Source organism: Haemorhous mexicanus, chromosome 9 (assembly GCF_027477595.1).
Source record: "Haemorhous mexicanus isolate bHaeMex1 chromosome 9, bHaeMex1.pri, whole genome shotgun sequence".
In the NCBI taxonomy this organism is placed as follows: domain Eukaryota; kingdom Metazoa; phylum Chordata; class Aves; order Passeriformes; family Fringillidae; genus Haemorhous; species Haemorhous mexicanus.
This window is the reverse complement of record NC_082349.1, coordinates 17,514,095-17,531,905: the sequence shown is the minus strand read 5'-3', so window position 1 is coordinate 17,531,905 and position 17,811 is coordinate 17,514,095. Positions and strand designations below refer to the sequence as shown.

The 17,811-nt window shown below is 39.7% G+C and overlaps 2 protein-coding genes and 1 long non-coding RNA gene across 4 annotated transcripts in view; 2 read left to right on the top strand and 1 right to left on the bottom strand.

Moving 5' to 3' along the window:
- The first annotated feature begins 34 nt into the window (after positions 1-34).
- On the top strand, positions 35-6,458 carry F3 (coagulation factor III, tissue factor). Its single transcript, XM_059854287.1, has 6 exons — positions 35-191; positions 1,100-1,214; positions 3,027-3,211; positions 3,605-3,786; positions 3,898-4,057; positions 4,500-6,458. Exons 1-6 carry the CDS (start codon positions 80-82, stop codon positions 4,646-4,648), a joined length of 903 nt encoding a protein of 300 aa, XP_059710270.1. The 5' UTR covers positions 35-79; the 3' UTR covers positions 4,649-6,458.
- A 3,738-nt stretch (positions 6,459-10,196) lies between these two features.
- LOC132331159 (uncharacterized) lies at positions 10,197-15,432 on the top strand. Its single transcript, XR_009487499.1, has 2 exons — positions 10,197-10,307; positions 12,908-15,432. It is a non-coding gene; the product is annotated as an uncharacterized LOC132331159 (long non-coding RNA).
- Positions 14,561-17,811, bottom strand: part of ABCD3 (ATP binding cassette subfamily D member 3) — a 28,434-nt gene continuing 25,183 nt past the window's right edge. For both annotated transcript variants that reach the window (XM_059854285.1, XM_059854286.1), the window contains exon 23: positions 14,561-17,626. In XM_059854285.1, the coding sequence (XP_059710268.1) occupies positions 17,549-17,626 (78 nt within the window). In that variant the 3' untranslated portion in view covers positions 14,561-17,548. The remainder of the gene's footprint in view (positions 17,627-17,811) is intronic.

Sequence of the window (17,811 nt, the reverse complement as noted above, 5' to 3'; positions counted from 1 at the left end):
GCCGCTCTGTCCCCTCGCCCCCGCTGGGCGGTCCCGGGACGAGGCCTCGGTCCCGCCTCTGCGCTGCCCTGCTCCATATATGCCGGGGCAGCCCGCCCGCCACAGGTCCCTCACCGCGCCCGGGATGCTGCGCGCCACCGCCCCGCCACAGGCGCTGCTGCTCGGCGCGCTGCTGTGGCACCTGGCCGCCGGTGAGTGTCGGCCCGCGGGACGCGGCGGGATGGGAGGGATGCCGCCGGCGATCGGTCTCTCGGAGCCTCAGGACGGGGTGTCCCTGAGGGAGTCCGAGGAAAGCCGCCCCGCGCTGGCGGGCAGGGGACAGGGACGCTGGCCCTCTCTGCACAGCGCTCCGCCGCCCGGCTGCCGGGGGCCGGTCGCCACTGCGGGTTCCCCACTGGCCGCGGCCGTGCTGGGAGCGGGGACGGCCTCGGGGGTGGGCAGCTGTAGTGAAGTCGCAAGATTTCCTCCGGTTGTTCCCAGCTCCGAGCTTGTCCAGGGGTTTCCAGAGGTTACAGGGTTGCGAGGGGTTTTCCCGTCCGGCTTCGTCCTAGGCATTTCCCCGAAGCAGCTGTGCTGGCCAAAAATGTGCTTGAGGGGGACACGAACTCATCCCGGGGTGGCCTCTCTCAGATGCTCTAGGTGTGTAGGGTAACCATTGATTTTTAAAGAGACTTTATCTTTCCAAAGTATGTAAATGGGAATCCAGGAGCTAACGCCTTCTGCAGCAGATACAACTAGAGATGATTTTGAACTATGCCTTATTTGTTCAGTGCTTGAACGTTCTCCTGCATGTTCAAGCTTTTGTATCTTCTGCAGAGGTCTTGGATAAATGAAGCATTAAACAGAACTCCAAATTAACTCATCAATTTCAGAGTTACAAGACAGAAAATAATTTTCTTCTCATTCTTCGCTTCTGCCAGGACACATTCCTTTAATAAGAGGAGCAGTCCATTCCTAAGGGCAGGACTGAGCCTTTTTCCCCAAGAAAATGTTTCCAAGTTGCAATTAATGGCAACTGCTTCATTTAACTGAACAATGACTACAGGGAAACAGGAATTATATATAATATGACTGATGGCACTCTTTTCTGTATTTAAAGGCTATACAGACCTACCAACAGCAGTCAATATAACTTGGTCTTCAATCAATTTTAAAACTATACTACAGTGGCAACCAAAACCATCAGGCTACTTCTATACTGTAGAAATACATGGGTAAGTAGATAACACTGTGATATGTTCATGAATGACAATTGAAGAAAATGAAAAGAGCGTGTTTGAGTATTTCTGAAAGTGAATGTAACAGGAAAAGTGCCCACATGTTAGGATTTAGGAAAACTGCCAACCCAGGTGTTAATACTCCTTAGTGTCCAACTTTAAAAATATCAGGTTTAGACTTCTGGTTTTGCCCACTTCAGAAATGGAGAGATGAGCTTTAGATTGGTACTTCAGTTCTGGGGTTCGGTGCTGCTCGAGAGAGCCAGCCAGGATACTTGAAGGAGTTGATACTCAACCTGACGTACCACATATTAGACAGAACTTCACCTTTTTATGTCTTTCAAGGTGTCTGGACTTGTGTCTTCAGTCTTGGGAGGTGTCTAATAAATGAGTCTGCATTTTATTCTAATTGGTGAATCACAGTAATTAATAATTTTTTCTTGCTGGGTAATACTAAAAATTACCTTTGTTCATCTACCTCTGTCAAGATATCATGTTTTATGTAAGCTGTAAAATATTGTGGACATAAAACGTAGCCAGCTTATGTGAAGTGCCTCATACCTTTTTCAGAACTGCACAAAACTTTCCATGAAGTTCAGTAATAAATCTGCTCTGGTTTTAGCTCCCATTTTAATACATAGAGCATTATTTAATGTGCCCTAAAGGGAAAATGCATCATCAAAATTAATGAAAAAGTGGTACTGTAGTCTCTACTGTCTCTAAAAGTGACATAAAAATGAGTGTTCTCTCTTGACTAAAAACTGAAATACCTGTGTAATGGCTTAATGTTATTTTTCATTCTTTAGGAGTGATTAGATTAATGGATTTAAAAACACATACTTAGCAGAACACATTTTATGAAATTTTTGAATCTAGAGTTTCTTTCCAGACATTTTGCTTGCAAAAAACTGAAATCTGAGAGTCAATATAGAATCTGGTGTAGTTCTGCAGTGGAGGCATCTCTTTTAACTGAAGTTGGTGTTGTGGAGGAAGTGGGATTAAATGTTCACTTTCTTATGTATGTATATTTACAGAGTACATTTGTTTCATCAAAAAGGTCAAATATCTATCCCTTTTCAGTGCATTTCTTGTGGCACTGTCCCTCACTGCTCTGTGACAAAAGAAATCTGATGAAGTGAGAAGGGGGTTCAGCTGGCTCTAAACAAGGAAACTTGATCTACTTTGAGAAAAAAACACTTTGTTAATATTCAAACAGTCAGGACTCGCTCTTCCAGCTGAGATCACACAATTTTTGCTCTTCTTAAGGAGAGCAAAAATTCTCCTTTTCACCAGCAAAAAGAGGGAAAATAATTGAAGGAGTAATATCTAATCTGGTTTTTTGTTCCTTCTTGTGAGGAAGTAAAATGAGAAATTAACATTTTTCATAGTCTCATTGCTGTTTAGCTAGTAAATGGACCCGCTTCCTATCATTTAAAAATCAAGAGAAGTGCATGGTTCATGCTTTTTGTCAATGTTTTTAAATTGTAATTCTGCTTAGAAATTTGCTGCTACTCTCTGGTTCTTAGTGGCATTTGCATAGACGCAAAACCAAATGTGTCCTAAAGCACCTTTCTGCAATTAATATTGATCATAATTGATGTACTTAATTCTGCTTTGGATTGTGAAATACAGCTGTACCAGATAGTGGCTTTTGAGGTTTTCTCTTCTCCTTTAAGCCTGCAAGGCTGTTCTACTGGATGAGGGAAATCTATACAGTTTGAGGGGAAAAATATTTTTCAATGTATCTAAATATATAAGAAGTATATGTCTGGTTCAAAAGTGTTGACACTTCCTTCTTGCTCTTTTCAGACAGACATCTGACGTGAAGAGAAAATGCATACTGACATCAGAAACAGAGTGTGATGTTACTGATGTGCTCAGGAATGTAAAGGAGACCTATACAGCACACATACTGTCTGTAGAGCCTGCAGAGATGGATAACTTTGAAGAGCCACCTTTTGCAGTCTCTGAAAAATTTATACCTTATAGCCAGAGTAAGTAGGATTGCCAATTTAATCTTACTATAAATTTATTTTCAAGATTACTTCTGTTGATTTAAATAAGGTTTAGATTGAGCTTGAAGGTTTTTTCTATAGATTCTTACAGTAACCCTGCTGATATCGGAAAAGAAGATATTCAGGCATAAAGCTTTCCCTGTTGCAGGGGAGGGTGAAAGATTTTAGTTACCATTTGTTTCTCACTGCACTGAGTAGACCATTTAGGTAATATTATGTACTAGGTGAGGATACTTGTTTACCATCTAGGCCTTCACTGGCTTGATAAACTTGTAATAGATTTGAGAAGGGAAGGTAATGGAGGGCAGAAGGAAAAAGAGCGTGTCTTATATAAAAGATGTCATTTTTTTAACTCTAAAAATCTTTGTTTAGCTGTTATTGGAAAACCAGAGATAAAGGATTATTCACAAAAAGGTTCCAAACTGAATGTCGTGTTCAAAGATCCACTTACACCATATATATTTCCTAATGGAAGCTTTCTGAGTATTCAAGATATTTTCCAGCATGACCTGGAATACAAACTCTATTACTGGAAAGATCAGAGTTCTGGAAAGGTAAGGTCTAACTCTAGTTTTTGTTCTGTAATAATTGTTACATTCTTTATAGTTACACAATTTCTGTGCTACCTTCAGAGTTGACGCTTGAAATATTTTTTTCCTTTACAGAAAGATGTAACAACAAAAAGCCATAATTTTGAAGTAAGCGTTGACAGTGGAAAGAACTATTGCTTCTATGTCCAGGGAATCATTCCCTCTCGCAGAGAAAATCGTAATGGCCAAGAAAGCATGGTGCTCTGTACCAGTGTAGAAAGGAATATCTTAGATGGTAAGTGTCAAGTGAGGTTTGTCATTCAGCCTTTAATATTCTAACAAAAAACTCACAACTTTAAATTCTGGTGCCTGCAATGAAATAAACTATTTACTTCTCTTGGTGTTTTCTAGCTTGTAACCTAGAATAGATTTTCACTTGGACAGAAATAATGTACAGGCAGGGGGAGTGGTTTGACTTATGGTGTTAGCATGGTACTTTAGTACACTAACTAAACTAGATTAAAACCTAGAGTGAACCAGGTAGAATAAAACTTTACTTCAGTTCAACAAATTCATGTTCAAATGTATTCAGTTCACACTGAAGTGGTGACTCCACTTCTGTGAGACTAACATATAGAAAGCTTTTTTTCATTCACTGGAATGAGTGCTAAGAGTTTGTTGCACTGTGACATTGTGGGCTCTGATAACTGAATCTTGGATTTTTTTTTCCCCTACAGAATATGGAACAGAAGTCTTTATCATTTTAGCAGTGATAGCAGTTGCAGTCATCACTCTTGCCATTGTCCTTCCAGTGGTTCTGTGTAAACGCAAGAAAGCAAAGAAAGCAAGAGCTGTGAGAGAAAAGGAGCTGCTTAATGGTGTCTAAGGAAAAAGTATTGCAGACACTGGTGGCAGAGCCAAAGCAGAAAAAACACCAGCAACAAAATTGGGTAATTGAGTGAAGCCTTTTAGGCTCTCTGAAACAGGAATTCTGAAACCCAAAATTTATGTGGATTAAAAAATCCACTAGACAGTGCAGACGAAAAATCCAGATATCAGGAAGCCCTGTGTCATTAGTGGCCAGAGGCTGGAAGAGCATTCTGGTGATCTGTTACAATCATAGAATAATAGAATGTGCTGAGATGGAAGGGACCCACAGGGTCATTGAGTCCAAGTCCTGGCCCAGCACGGCACCATCCCTGCAAGTCACAACTGAGCCTAAGAGTGTTGTCTAACAGCTTCTTGACCTCTGCCAGGCTGCTGCTGTGACCACTGCCCTGGGGAGCCTGTTCCAGTGCCCAAACACCCTCTGGGTGAAAATCTTTTCCCTGATACCAAACCAAAACCTTCCCTGACCCAGTTTCATGCTGGTTTTTTGAGTCCTGTCACTGGTCACAAGAGTGAAGAGATTGGCACCTGCCCCTCTGCTTCCTTTTGCGAGGTTGTTGAAATGTCTCCCCTCAGTCTCCTTGTCTCCAGGCTGAACAGACCAAGTGACCTCAGCCACTCCTCACACAGCTTCTCTTCTGGAGCCTTCACCATCCTTGTTACTCTCCTTTGGACCCTCTCTAACATCTCAAAGTCTTTTTTGTATTGTGGCACCCAGAACTGCCTCCAGCACTCGAAGTGAGGCTGCCCCAGCTCAGAGCACAGCAGGACAGTCCCCTCCCTTGCCTGGCTGTGATGCTGTCCCTGATGTCCCCAGGACAGGGATGTCCCTCCTGGCTGCCAGGGCACTGGGCTCATGTTCAGCTATCCCTTGACCAGGACCCCCAGGCCCCTTTGTGCTGTCCAGCCTCTCATTCCCCAGTCTGTCTGTACATCCAGGGTTGCTCCATGCCAGGTGCCAAGCCCAGCACTTTCCCTTGTAGAACTTCCTGTGGCTGGTGATTGCCCGTCTCTAAATTGTCAAGGTCTCTTTGCAGAGAGATTTTTCCTAGACTGTTCCCAAGCCCCTTCTATTGTCCTGTCAAACAGGATTCTGAACTAGAGGTACTTTTAACTTGATCAGCATGGCCTTATTGAGCCAGAATATTTACGGTACTTGTGAGGGGAAAAAAACACTACTTTTGAAAAATAGGTGTCCTTTACCTAACTAAAAGGAATATTTTTCTGTTTCTGTGAAACAAACTCTGTATTTATCTGCCTCTTAACAATATTAACTGGTGAAATAATCTGCTAGGTCAGATACAACAAAATTGCTACTATAATTTTTGCACTTCTTGGTTAAAGTTAAGTTGGTCTGTTTATCTTTGGATGCAGACAAAGGTAAACAAACTGAAACTACTGCACTGGCAACTTGTAAGAAACATTATTGAAGCAGGTACTTACTATTTATCTGGAAAGTATATCGAGTTACACTACACTAGAGTTATATAGACAGGGGAGTCTGATAGTTCCAACTAAGCGTTCAAACAAATACTTTGCAGGCTTTGAGTCAACAGTAACTCACTTCAGCAAGCACTGAATAGGTAGCATTATTTACTGCATTTTGAACGTCATTTTTAATTAACAGTTGAATGGTTTCTGTGGTGTAGATTCAAATCATCTCGGTGATGGGATTTGGAGATACCTGTTGCTTTGACTTTTAGTATTTATTTTATAAATAAGAATCTAAAATTTTTATACTGGTGTTATCTGTATTTATGATGGTAATTTATACTTTTCTAGTGAAATAAAGGTGACTGGAAACATAAGTCTTTCTTTTCCTTTTCAAAACAATGTACGGTATTCATTCCAGAGCTAAATTAAATACACGTTCAGGAAACTTAGTTTGGGACAGCAGTGTAGGCAAGCTGCCACAATCTAACAAGTGTATAAAGAAGACTACAGGGTACCTGCAAGGATAAAACTAGGAGAAGCCACAGTTCACAAATTGGAAGTTTTGAAGAGTCCTGAGTCACATTTCTGTTGTCCTCTTACAGGAGCAATGGCTCAGGGCTTGCATTCACAGCTTCTCCTTCCATTCCCACAGTGCTGCCTGTACTTGTGCTACTGATGTTCATTCAAGGCATTATGGGCCTGCCCCAGAGATGAGAACTGCTAATGATGGTGGTCAGCATACACAAACACAAGATTTCTAGAGAATAGAAAAAAATCACCTTGTAGTTGGAACTAACTGGTTGTATATCTCAACACTTTATACATGCCTGAAAGATACCCACTGTATTCATGAGAAGGAATACCTTACAAAATTAATATCCCAATCTAACAATTTGCACAGAATTGTATTTTTAGTTTTCTTCCCTGCTGTATTATAGCTATCATCTGTGTGTGGGTTAAAACTCCTGGGAATGTGTAAGTGTGGTTTATGGGGGGTTTTCTTGGGTTTTTAATTCCTCTTTTTACAGAGGGAAGAAAATCACCAGAATTCCCACCTCCCTCCCTCCCTCCCCCCCCCCCCCCCCCCCCCCAAAATCCTGTTTACTTCATGTTGAGCAATAAATGCTTAATGCATTTTCTGCTGATGCATAAGCCTTGTATGGAGAAGGAATCTTACAACAGCAATCAAAAAACATGAGAGCTCGTGGGAGTCAATTTAAAAACATTCCTAAGTTGTCATCATTACTTCCCTTCCCCGAGGCACTCTGCTTCCTCAGCTTCATTCAGTGCCAGACTCACAAAAGGGAAGAGCTAATAGGGAAAGGAAAGCCTGTAATTACAGCATAGCATTTATTAAATCAGACCATGCAGTTGCTTGTCATAAACGACACAGTATGCTATAAATCATACTTCATGACTTAAAGAGATTCTGGGTTTGTTCTGAATATGGGGGGAGGGAAGAAGGGGAGAAGAGACACCCACAGAAATGCAAACAAGTGCCTTAAATGGTAAAAGAGAGACCCCTGACCGCACAAGTTCTGGAAGTCTGAAGCACTTCTGTTTCCTAGCTGCAGTATGTTATCATCCAACAATGCTGAGTAACCAGAGTCACGGGGCTCACAGATCCTATTTCAAAGAGGGTGTTTGCTGTTTGTGGAGACAGTTGAGAAAGGGACTTCTTAATTGCAATCTTCTCTAAGTTCTATTTCTTCCATTCAGCGTGGGCTGAACCCACGCAAATTGTTTTATGCAGAGACTTTCTCAGAGTATTGGGATGGGCAGAAGTTGTTACCAATACAGGTGTTGTCACTAGGAAGAAAGACTAGGCCCACACACGTGGCCACGTCAGCACTGTATGGATTTAAGATGAAGCCAGACACACAGGGAATTGGTATGAGAAAGGGAAGGCTTTTCCTATGCACCTAAGTTCCCTGGCTCCTCTTTTAAGCAGGTTTCTGTAAGCAAGCATGTTCCTATTGATGCTCCCTACTCCCCTGTTCCACTTAGCTCCATCATCAGAAAAAGGTACCCAACTATTTCAAGTGGATAAATACATTTACATAGTTTACCTCACACAGTATGTGTCCTCTCCTTGTACAAGTGAATGTGTAACACTGCACACTTTAACAAGCCTGCTTTAAAACCATGTTCTTCTTCAGACAAGCAAATAAAGGCTGATGCTGTTCTGCTTCTTTTCTGTCAGCCCTAACAGCAACACAGACAATAAAATTACTGCCATTACTTAAAATGAACAACTGTAGAGGACTTCATAAGTGCATGATGGATATGGCAGCAAACAGCTTAGCTATTTCTAGCAGACTCAGCTTTCCAGTGTGAGAAGGCTGCAGCTGAGAGGCATGTAATGATAAGAATGTGATTACGAGCTTAACTTGGATCACTAGTTATGTGGCAACTCAGGACAAAGAGTTTTCTACATGAAGTGAGAATAAACAGCTGTGATAGATGACCCTGTCAGTTCAGTTTCGTAAAGCTGATTATTTTGCAGGTTAGTAGAGATTGCCACAGTTTCAGAACCTTGTAATACACATTATCAGACCCAAGAGTCAATTGAATAATCTTCTAATTACACAGAATTTCTATAGTCATGCTTTCTATAGTCTGTATTTGTCCTGGTGTGCATGTTTGAGAATGACAGGAAAAGCACAACCTGCTGGACAGGACAGAGGCAGGAACTGGTCAGCTGAAAATCTTTCCACAACCCTTAGGTGTGGTGTTACTCACCAGGGCATATGCTCCCTCACAGACTACACCCAGTCTGTCCCTTACAAAGACAAACTGCCACAGAGAGCTGCCCTTCCCTTTTTTGATGTGTGTGTTCTCCAGGCTCTACAGCAGAACTTTTAGCAAAGCTCAGGACATAAAGATGTGCTACAGACCTCTTCCTTACAACATACATTGAGAAATCTTCCCACCATGAGATCCTTCTGCTTCTTCTGGCACAGGCTCTCATTGAGCCCACAGAGCCTCTTGTAGTATCCCCGCAAAGGACCCAGAAAGAACATGTTTCCCTGTAACTCACAGCCTCTAACTGTAGCTGAATTAGCCAAGTTCACAGCAAGATTTCCCTCAGGGATGGTTTCTTCCAGAAAAACCTGCCAGTACCTGGTTAAAAGCATGCAGCCACCTTGACTGCTTCCAGGGTTTCACAGCCAGGCTGTCCCAATTGCAGAGGTTGTGCCTGTTTCTCATCCTGTCAAAAGCAACATATTTGTGTGACTGGCTCCTGTAAGAAGCTTGAAATGCTTCTGCTCCTGGCTTCCCCTGGCTCCTTTCTTGATGTTCCCATTCCTCTCCTCCATCCCCTACTGATTCCCATTATTTATTTTTCATGAGAGATGAACCCTCTGGCTTCTTCAGACAGGTAGGCAGGATCTCATTTTAATCATAATATAGAATCTGAATAAATCCATATCCCTTAATCACAATCAAAAACATATAAATAGCAATATTTTTTTTTCCTTCTACAGCTCCCCTTGGTTAGTATTATTGAGGCATTCACTAGCACTGCTCCAAGTATGTCACTGCACCTAATTAAATTTAAGTGTAATTTTTTCAGTGTCTTGTTTAAAATAGTAACAAAGTTATTAACATGAACTTATAGAAGCTTTACCGTTCCAGCATTTTCTTCTACTTTTATTTTCAAGTTTTCTACCTTATTACTTCAAGAAATATTTAAGTAGCAAAGTACTGACATTGTTAAATTTAAAAAAAATTATTTCATTAAAAGAGGTTTAATTAAAACTCACCTGCCTTTCAACAGAGAAATATTTTCCCAGTGAGATCACATGGTAATTTTTAAATTAGTTATTCAGTAATTACACAACTCAATTAATCAGCTAGTGTAGTAGAAGAGCTAGAGTGACAAGTGAGATTTTAAAATCTACTCCAATAGGAAGCACTCATCATTCAAGGGAAAAATGTGTGTTTGTTAGTTTTTTTCATTTTAAAGAGTGCATTTTTGATTAACACAAAAAGCTTTCCCTCTGTTGCCTTCATACCATCCATCCACCCAAATATGTACATCTCCAGAGATAATACTCAGCCTGATTTCCCAGCTTTCCACTTGATTCTCACATGATGACTTGCTCCCAGGGTGCCCCCACAGCCGTGTGTCAGCGCTGCAGGACCGTCACCCCGCACCTGCTCCTCCCTCCCCCGCAGCCATCCATGGGAGCAGCGCCCCTGCACGTACAGCTTCTACCGTAAGCCATCGCCTCAGCAGGAATTCTGCAATCTGTGTCTGCTTTCTGTGCTTCGTGAGCCTAGAAAAGGTGACACCAAGTGGTAAAGAGAGGCATAATCAGCACATTAACAATCCAAATGTTCCTAAATGACTAACTGAGATCCAGTTTAAATCCAGATTTCACCAAAATTTGGAGGAAAAGGGCACAGGAAATGTATTAGATGATCTCTTTTCTAATAATGAAAAGGAACAGAGAGACTGAATAGTTCAATAAGATCTGATATTAAGGGCAGGAACATCTCTCTTCTCCTGAACACTTCTCATGTCCTATACAGGGCTTCCCTCTGACAGCTTCTCCAGGAATCTTGGACAGCAATATACCCTGTGCAGTCCAATATTCAAACATTGCTGAAAGCAAGGTCCCAGTTAACAATCCATCAGTACTTACCTATTGTTTGCAAGTTGGTGTTGAAGCCTGCACAAAATCATACTCCCTTCTCCTGACAAACTTCTTTAGTCTCAGAAACTCAGGAATAGCTCAGAATTAGATTTTCATGCTGACTGTTAAGCTTCTTACTAGACTTTCTTTCCTCAGAATCCTTCAAACAGAAAACAGAGTTCTCTTACTGCCCTTTTAACTCTTAGAGGAACAGACTAAGTACCTTACAGAAAGAACTCTAGTCTCCTAGAAGTTCTGGAAAATGTTTTATTATTGCTGCACATTGTGACATTATTCACAGCGGTCTCAGGATGAGGGAAGAGACAAGAAAGTTGACTCTATGTTCAGAAGGTTTGGTTTATTATTTTATAATATATAGGAATCAATAACAAAGGTCTGTCTCTGACTGAGACAGCTTGGACACATGGACTGTGATTGGCCTTTAATTAGAAACAACTAGATGAGACCAATCACAGATCCACCTGTTGCATTCCACAGCAGCAGATAAGAATTGTTTGCATTTTGTTCTTGAGGCTTCTCGCTTCTCTGGAGGAAAAATCCTAAGGAAAGGATTTTTCATAAACATGTTGGTGACAGCACGTCATAAATTGAGCTGTAGAAGCCCTGTGAATTATGCTGAAGTACAAGCTATGTTTGGACTGTGATAACATGCTATTCCAGTGGCAAGGAAAAGAAAGGCACAGGTAGGAATAGCTGGAAGGCAGCTGTGTTTGAAACAGGGGCTATTTTGGGCCATATATGCTTTGGGTTCTGCTGAGCCTGTCTTGAAAAAGCAACCCCAAAAACACCTTTTGAAAAAATTACTTTCCACTCCACAGCCAGTGATGGGTACAAGAAGTCAAAAGAGGCCTCAGATGAGAGGCTGCTCTTCTGTATCTGTCTCTCAAGCAGGTCCCTACAGAACAAACTTGATAACAAAATACATGGTGCCTGCAGAAGCTACTACCATCTGTCAGACACAGCCCTACTAAAGTTCCAACACAACTATTTTCACCATTGAAAAAAATGGAAAGGTTTTTTTTCTTAATCCAGTTAACATGGATGGGCTGAGATTTGACTTTAGCCCTTAATTCCCTACTATTCCAAAAAGTTTTGCACATGGTTCCTGGCTTTTCAGAGAAGTCTTGTTGCAATATATAATATTGCAACCAAGTTTTAAGAAGCCTCTGGCACACATGCTTTGCTTTTTAATTATTTTTTCCCAACACATTAACCCCTCTATAGATGCTTCATCTTTCAGTGTGTTACCATGTCTGTCCCATCAGTTGCTTCTGATACAGATGTGTTTAACTGCTGCTTTTTGTGCCAACACATTCCTTCAGTAAAATACTACAATTAAGTAAATTAAGCTAAATAAACATTAGCTTATTTTGGGGAGCACCTTTACACTTGTCATGATTCACAGTGATTAAAAGTAGCCAATTGTTTTTTAGGACCTACTTGCACTAAACCACTCAGGATAAGGAGATTAAAGGGTATATTTGGTTATATATAAAATGCCTCTTCAATTGCAGACATTGATTGTCTTTCAAAGCAGCCTCCCCCAAACTTGCAATAATCTACATTAAAAAATTAGCTTTGATTTGGGTCAAACTCTTAAGTCACTTTAATGGAGAAAATTTGCTTAGTCACGTAGGTGGAGTTCCCTATTTCTACCCAAGTAAACCAGTTTCAGCATTTTTTTTTGTCTAGACAGAATTGACCTCATTTTTCCAGCTCTGTTCTATTTTGGTTCATCATGTGTACATGCCACTTGTTTCCCAAACTGAGGGACGGGTGGGAAATGAAGGATGTTGGTTTGTGGACAAGCAGAACATTACAACTAATGTGCTCCTTTCACCAGTAAAAGCAGTTGTGTTGAATCTTTATGGTTCAGACTTGCCAAAGGTCACTAAGAGTGAGGTTTCTAAGCAGTGTAAGAGAAACTGTGATTAAGCCTGGTTTGTGAAAGATATATTCCACATAAGTGTCCAAGTTTCCCTTCTCTCCCATTTTAAAATGCCAACTAGATGATTATTCTTGCATTGTAGCATACATTGCAGGATTACTGGCAAAATGTCTTCAGTTCCCAAGTCAATCCCCAAGGAATTTGCTTAGGCATATTATTCCTATTTAATCCCTGAATTTACTGTATTTTTCAAATTACTCCCTTAAGACAGCTTCTGTCTGTGAAGTTCCAGGCTATTTGTCACCTGATCTGCTTTTGAATTCAAGGAAAGAAAATTATGCAGAAGTTCAAAGAAGGCTTTGAAGATAATATTTTTTCTAAGGTTTTTAACATGAAAGACAAGCTGCTTTCATAATAACCTAACTTGAATGATAGAATGGTTTGGGTTGAACAAAATCAGTTTCATCCTCTGAGTACACGTGACAGGATGGATTTCATCAGAACATATAAACAAACATAGGGACCTGCAATGTGCACAGCCACTCTCAATTTCCCAGTGAAGTTTCACGCATCACAATAAAACCCTGACTGTGTCCAGACCACTAGCAAGAGCCTTGAACCACAACATGTGAAGGGAAAACCAGCCAACCCACCTCTTCCGGACACAGCTGCACATCCCTGATTAGTAAATCAAGAAAGCTCTCTCCATGCTCAAGAAAGAGACTTGCACAAACCATCTGGCTATGTACACCTAATTAAGAAGTGTATAGATCATACATAGAAATAACTATTTTGAACAGCAGCCTTGTAAGCAGAAATTTCAACTTGCACACTGTTGATTTTCTTCACAGATAAAAGTTGTAGTTTATTTTCTCTATAAAACCCAGGCAACCTTTTCACCCCACTCCTTTTTGCAGTGGGATTTCAGATGATCATTACCATGGATGTTTCTATGGACATCTCATGGTACCAACGACAATTAAATTAAAATTTTAATAATGGATTTTTAACTTCTACCTCAATGTATCTAAAAAAATAAATGTATGTATTAAACATCCCCTCCACAACACAGAAATTCCTTCCTTTCCTCCTCTAACTCATCAACCTAATTGAACAACACTTTCATTTGTAAGACTGCATTCTTGGTTGAGACATTTTCTTTCAAGGGGAGGTCTACCCTTTAAGAATGCCTTATAACACACTTGTTGCCCAATTAATCTTAGTTAAGAAAAGAAAAAAATCCATACTTGTTAGCATTAGGAAACACTGATCACTTAAAAATCTGTCAATTCAAGCATATCTTGGCTGCACTTTTACACTACTGTGTTTCAAGTATCCTGATAGGTGGTATGTCTACCACAACAAAGGAAAACAATTAAAAATTACAAATACAATAAATGCGGAAAAATACTAACTTATTATCCACAAAGTACAAAGATTAAGGAGCACTCACAAGAATTACATACCGATACTATGTTACTCTTATTCAGACCCTTCTAAAATCAACAAAGGGAAAAGAAGTGGCCAGGAGACAAAGGAGAGGCCAGGATCACAGAATATTGTGAGCTGGAAGGGACCCACAAGGATCAAGTCCAGCACTTAGGTCAGTGACTCATACATTATTAGCACCATGCTACAGCCAACTGAGCCCATCTCAGTGCAGACTTCAAGCAGATTAATGCATCTCTAATGACATTGCTCTAAGCACGTGTCTTCAAGAGCTGAGTTCATGTACTTGGTTAAGCCTAAACCAGATGGCATCACCTGGCTGATTCCAGGGCAAATTTCAGACAGTGCTGCAGCTTTTCAAAGCTGAACACAAAGACAATCAACTCACTGAGCAACCTGGCATTTGTTGCATATGCATTTACTGTATTACTACAGAATTCCTAATCACGTCATTAAGAAACATGAAAAGCCTAGATACATTTTATCTTTAGATTTTTTATTATTATTATTTCAGAGGCACTTAATGTCTTACATTTACATAGCGCCATTTCCCCCTCCAAAACACTTTACAGTATTTACACACAGGAATGTTTCCCACCGCTGAAATGCAGCCATCTGACTATTTCCAGTACCATCTTCAAAGCACCAGCAATTTGAGACTGAAAGTATTCATCAGTATGCTGTCTATTAAGGTAGTTCAGAATTCCACTTCATGAACTTCCAACTTGTGCTATTAAAGAAACATAACTAAAATACAGTATCACAGTGCAATTCTGCAACAGAACTGAGACTTCGATCATTTTCATTAGATTTTTTTACAATCTCTCACTAGATCAAGTCTATCTCAAACAATTTAATGTAAGGCCTTTCAAGAATATAATTCTAAAATATAATTCTTTTTTATATTTTCTTTATAAGCCTCCCTTACAATCAAGCATAGAGGAATATTTTTTTTCCCTTCCAGTATAATTAGAAACACCAGGTCCTGGCCCTAAGGAGATACCAGCATCCTCACTTTCAACAAACTTCATAGCACCTAAAGGCAAACCTATTCCTCCTTGGTTTTGGAGATGGATTTTTTTGTTTGCTCGTTGTTAGTTTTAAAAATAAATACAAGATTACACAAAATTCTGTTACATCCAGTAAAATTGTAAAGTACAATTGGGATTGGCTGCTGGGGGCAATGTAAGTGTGCTGTGTATGGTTTTACTTGTTAGCATTAAAAACACATTTAAGTATCCCAAGTTCACTACTCCACTGCAAAAGACTGCCCTAATCACAAAGATCACAGCAACTTCCTCAGTTTAGAGAATTTTTTCTTTGTCTCTCTAAAAGGCTACTAAAACATCCCTTCCAAGAGAAGAAGTTGCATTTGTGCTGAGAACTTTGACCAAAAAAAACCCAAACCAAAAAACCATCCCACACCAACCTGTGATCCCTATTTCCACGGTTACACTTTAAAAAAGACTACGACCTCACACACAGCATGCTGCTACCTGCTACGTTATGGCTGATGTGAGAACCTGAATGAACAGAATCAAGAGATTAGTGAAATCAGGAACCTATCTGCCTTCCTGTAAAACAAGCACAAAAATTATTCTGGTACCTTATTCTCTGGAATATGCTGTACTTCAGAGAGAAGCTTTATGATCTTCATTTATGCATTATACTTAGATTCCACTGTGGTCACTACATTCTTGTACCGGGACAGCTGTTTGCATTCGAGTACTTTGAAAGAATACTGACAGGTAGGGGCAAGAACTATGATAAAAGAAAAAATATTAACAGGTAGCAATTTCAACATGAAAGAAATTTCCTAATTAAACTGGGTAAAAATTAACAAACAGCAGTGTATCCAAGTACATATTCATTTTATAAAAAGTAGGGGCTTTTGTAAATCTAAACCCTCGATAAAAGATGCACAAAGTACAGATGTAGTGCATATTTTATGCATGCCTTCATGTACTGCATTCCTATACTATATCTTACATGGAACACTAAAAAACTACTAGACCTTCACTGTACAACGGGTATTGTAATTTTTTTGTTTTAAAGCCTAAACAGCAATTCAGTTTGAATTACACCTTCCTATTCCCTGATCACAAAAAACACCTTGCTGCATTTATTCTTGTCAAAGTCAAATGACAACCACAGTAATTATTTGTATGGAAAAAACAACTATAGTAAACCATTGTAATAATTTGGTTCCTTTGAGGGGATTTGGAAGCTGGAACAAGAAAACCAGCAAGGACTGGAAATCCTTATAAAACACAGAGAATCACTAGTAAATAATTTGTAACGGAAATCAAGAAACATCATGACAGTCAGAGAATAAACATGAAGAATGAATGCATTGTTTCAGGCTTCACAGTCCAGAAGACCAAACAGAGAGTACCATTATCACCTGCTTTCAAATTCAGACATGAAGGGCAGCTAAAACTATAGGATCATCAATTTTTTTTGAAGAGGGAGAAAAGGAGGAACTTGGAAAAAGTAACTGCTGTATTACAGGACTGAACACAGGACAATTGTCTGCTATTTCACAGATTAACATTTTTGAACTCATTATAAGCTCTACTGATGTGATGAATCACTGGACCCACATTCTCTTCCCTGTTCCTTCTTGTGGGAGTCATTCATTTCTTCAGAGCTAAAAACATTCACAAGCTTTTTTGATACAAGGATCATCACTTTTCTTCCCCTCCCGTTTTTTCTTGTGGGCCAGTCCTTTCCTCCCTCAACCTCCTCTCAACTCTTCATTACCACAATATTTCTTTGACAGAAAAAGGACAGTTGGGCTGGAAGATGGAAGAAGCTTTTGCTAAACTGGGAGAGAATGGGAGCTGAGCTGCAGAGAGAACCGCAGGCACAGACAGATGTTAAAGATAAATCCAAATCCCAGCAAAAAACAACCCTAATTTTTTTTAAACACCAGAAGGAATTAGTTTTGTCTTTTAGTTTCAGTTCATCCTTTTTCATTAGGGCACATTGGCTACATCACAAGGCTTGGACAAGGAAAAGGCTCTTTCACTGAACAGGGCACAGATCTGAAGATGGGACAATGTCCTGCACCGTGCAAGATCTCTCTGAAACATGCATAGAACAGAGCAAAAATCCAAGACTGCTTTGCAGGAACAAGAGAGGTAGCAACCCTAATTTTAACAGGGCTTTTCATCAAAGGGAAAGAAGGTCTACAAAAGTCAAATCAGCCGATTTCAAATGGTTTGCATCCCAGGATGAATCAGGTTACACTAATTTAAGCCCAATTTAATTTAGGCAGGTTTTTAAACCACAAGAATAAGGACATTCTTAGTACATATCAATAATTACACCAACATATACACAATTAGCAATATCCTACATAATAGTAAATGCTTAACAAGCTGAGTAATTTTATAGTACATTGTCTGACGTTCTACACATTTCCTGCAATCATCAATCTCCAGCAGTTCAGTTCATGACTTTAAGATCCAAATTCAACTGTGTCTTCAGTTATTTTCTTGAACTCATAGTTTCCTCGGCCATCCATATGCAAGTAGAACTGAAAAAAACCCAACATATGTTATTAACTAAAAATTACCAGCTCTATAAAGACCAAAATAAATTATCATAAATATATAATTTAAATATATATATATTTAAAATATAAATATATAGGTAATAAAACTTTAAAATATATTTTTAAAAATATAATATTAAAAATCTTCAAAAAACGTTTAAAAAGTT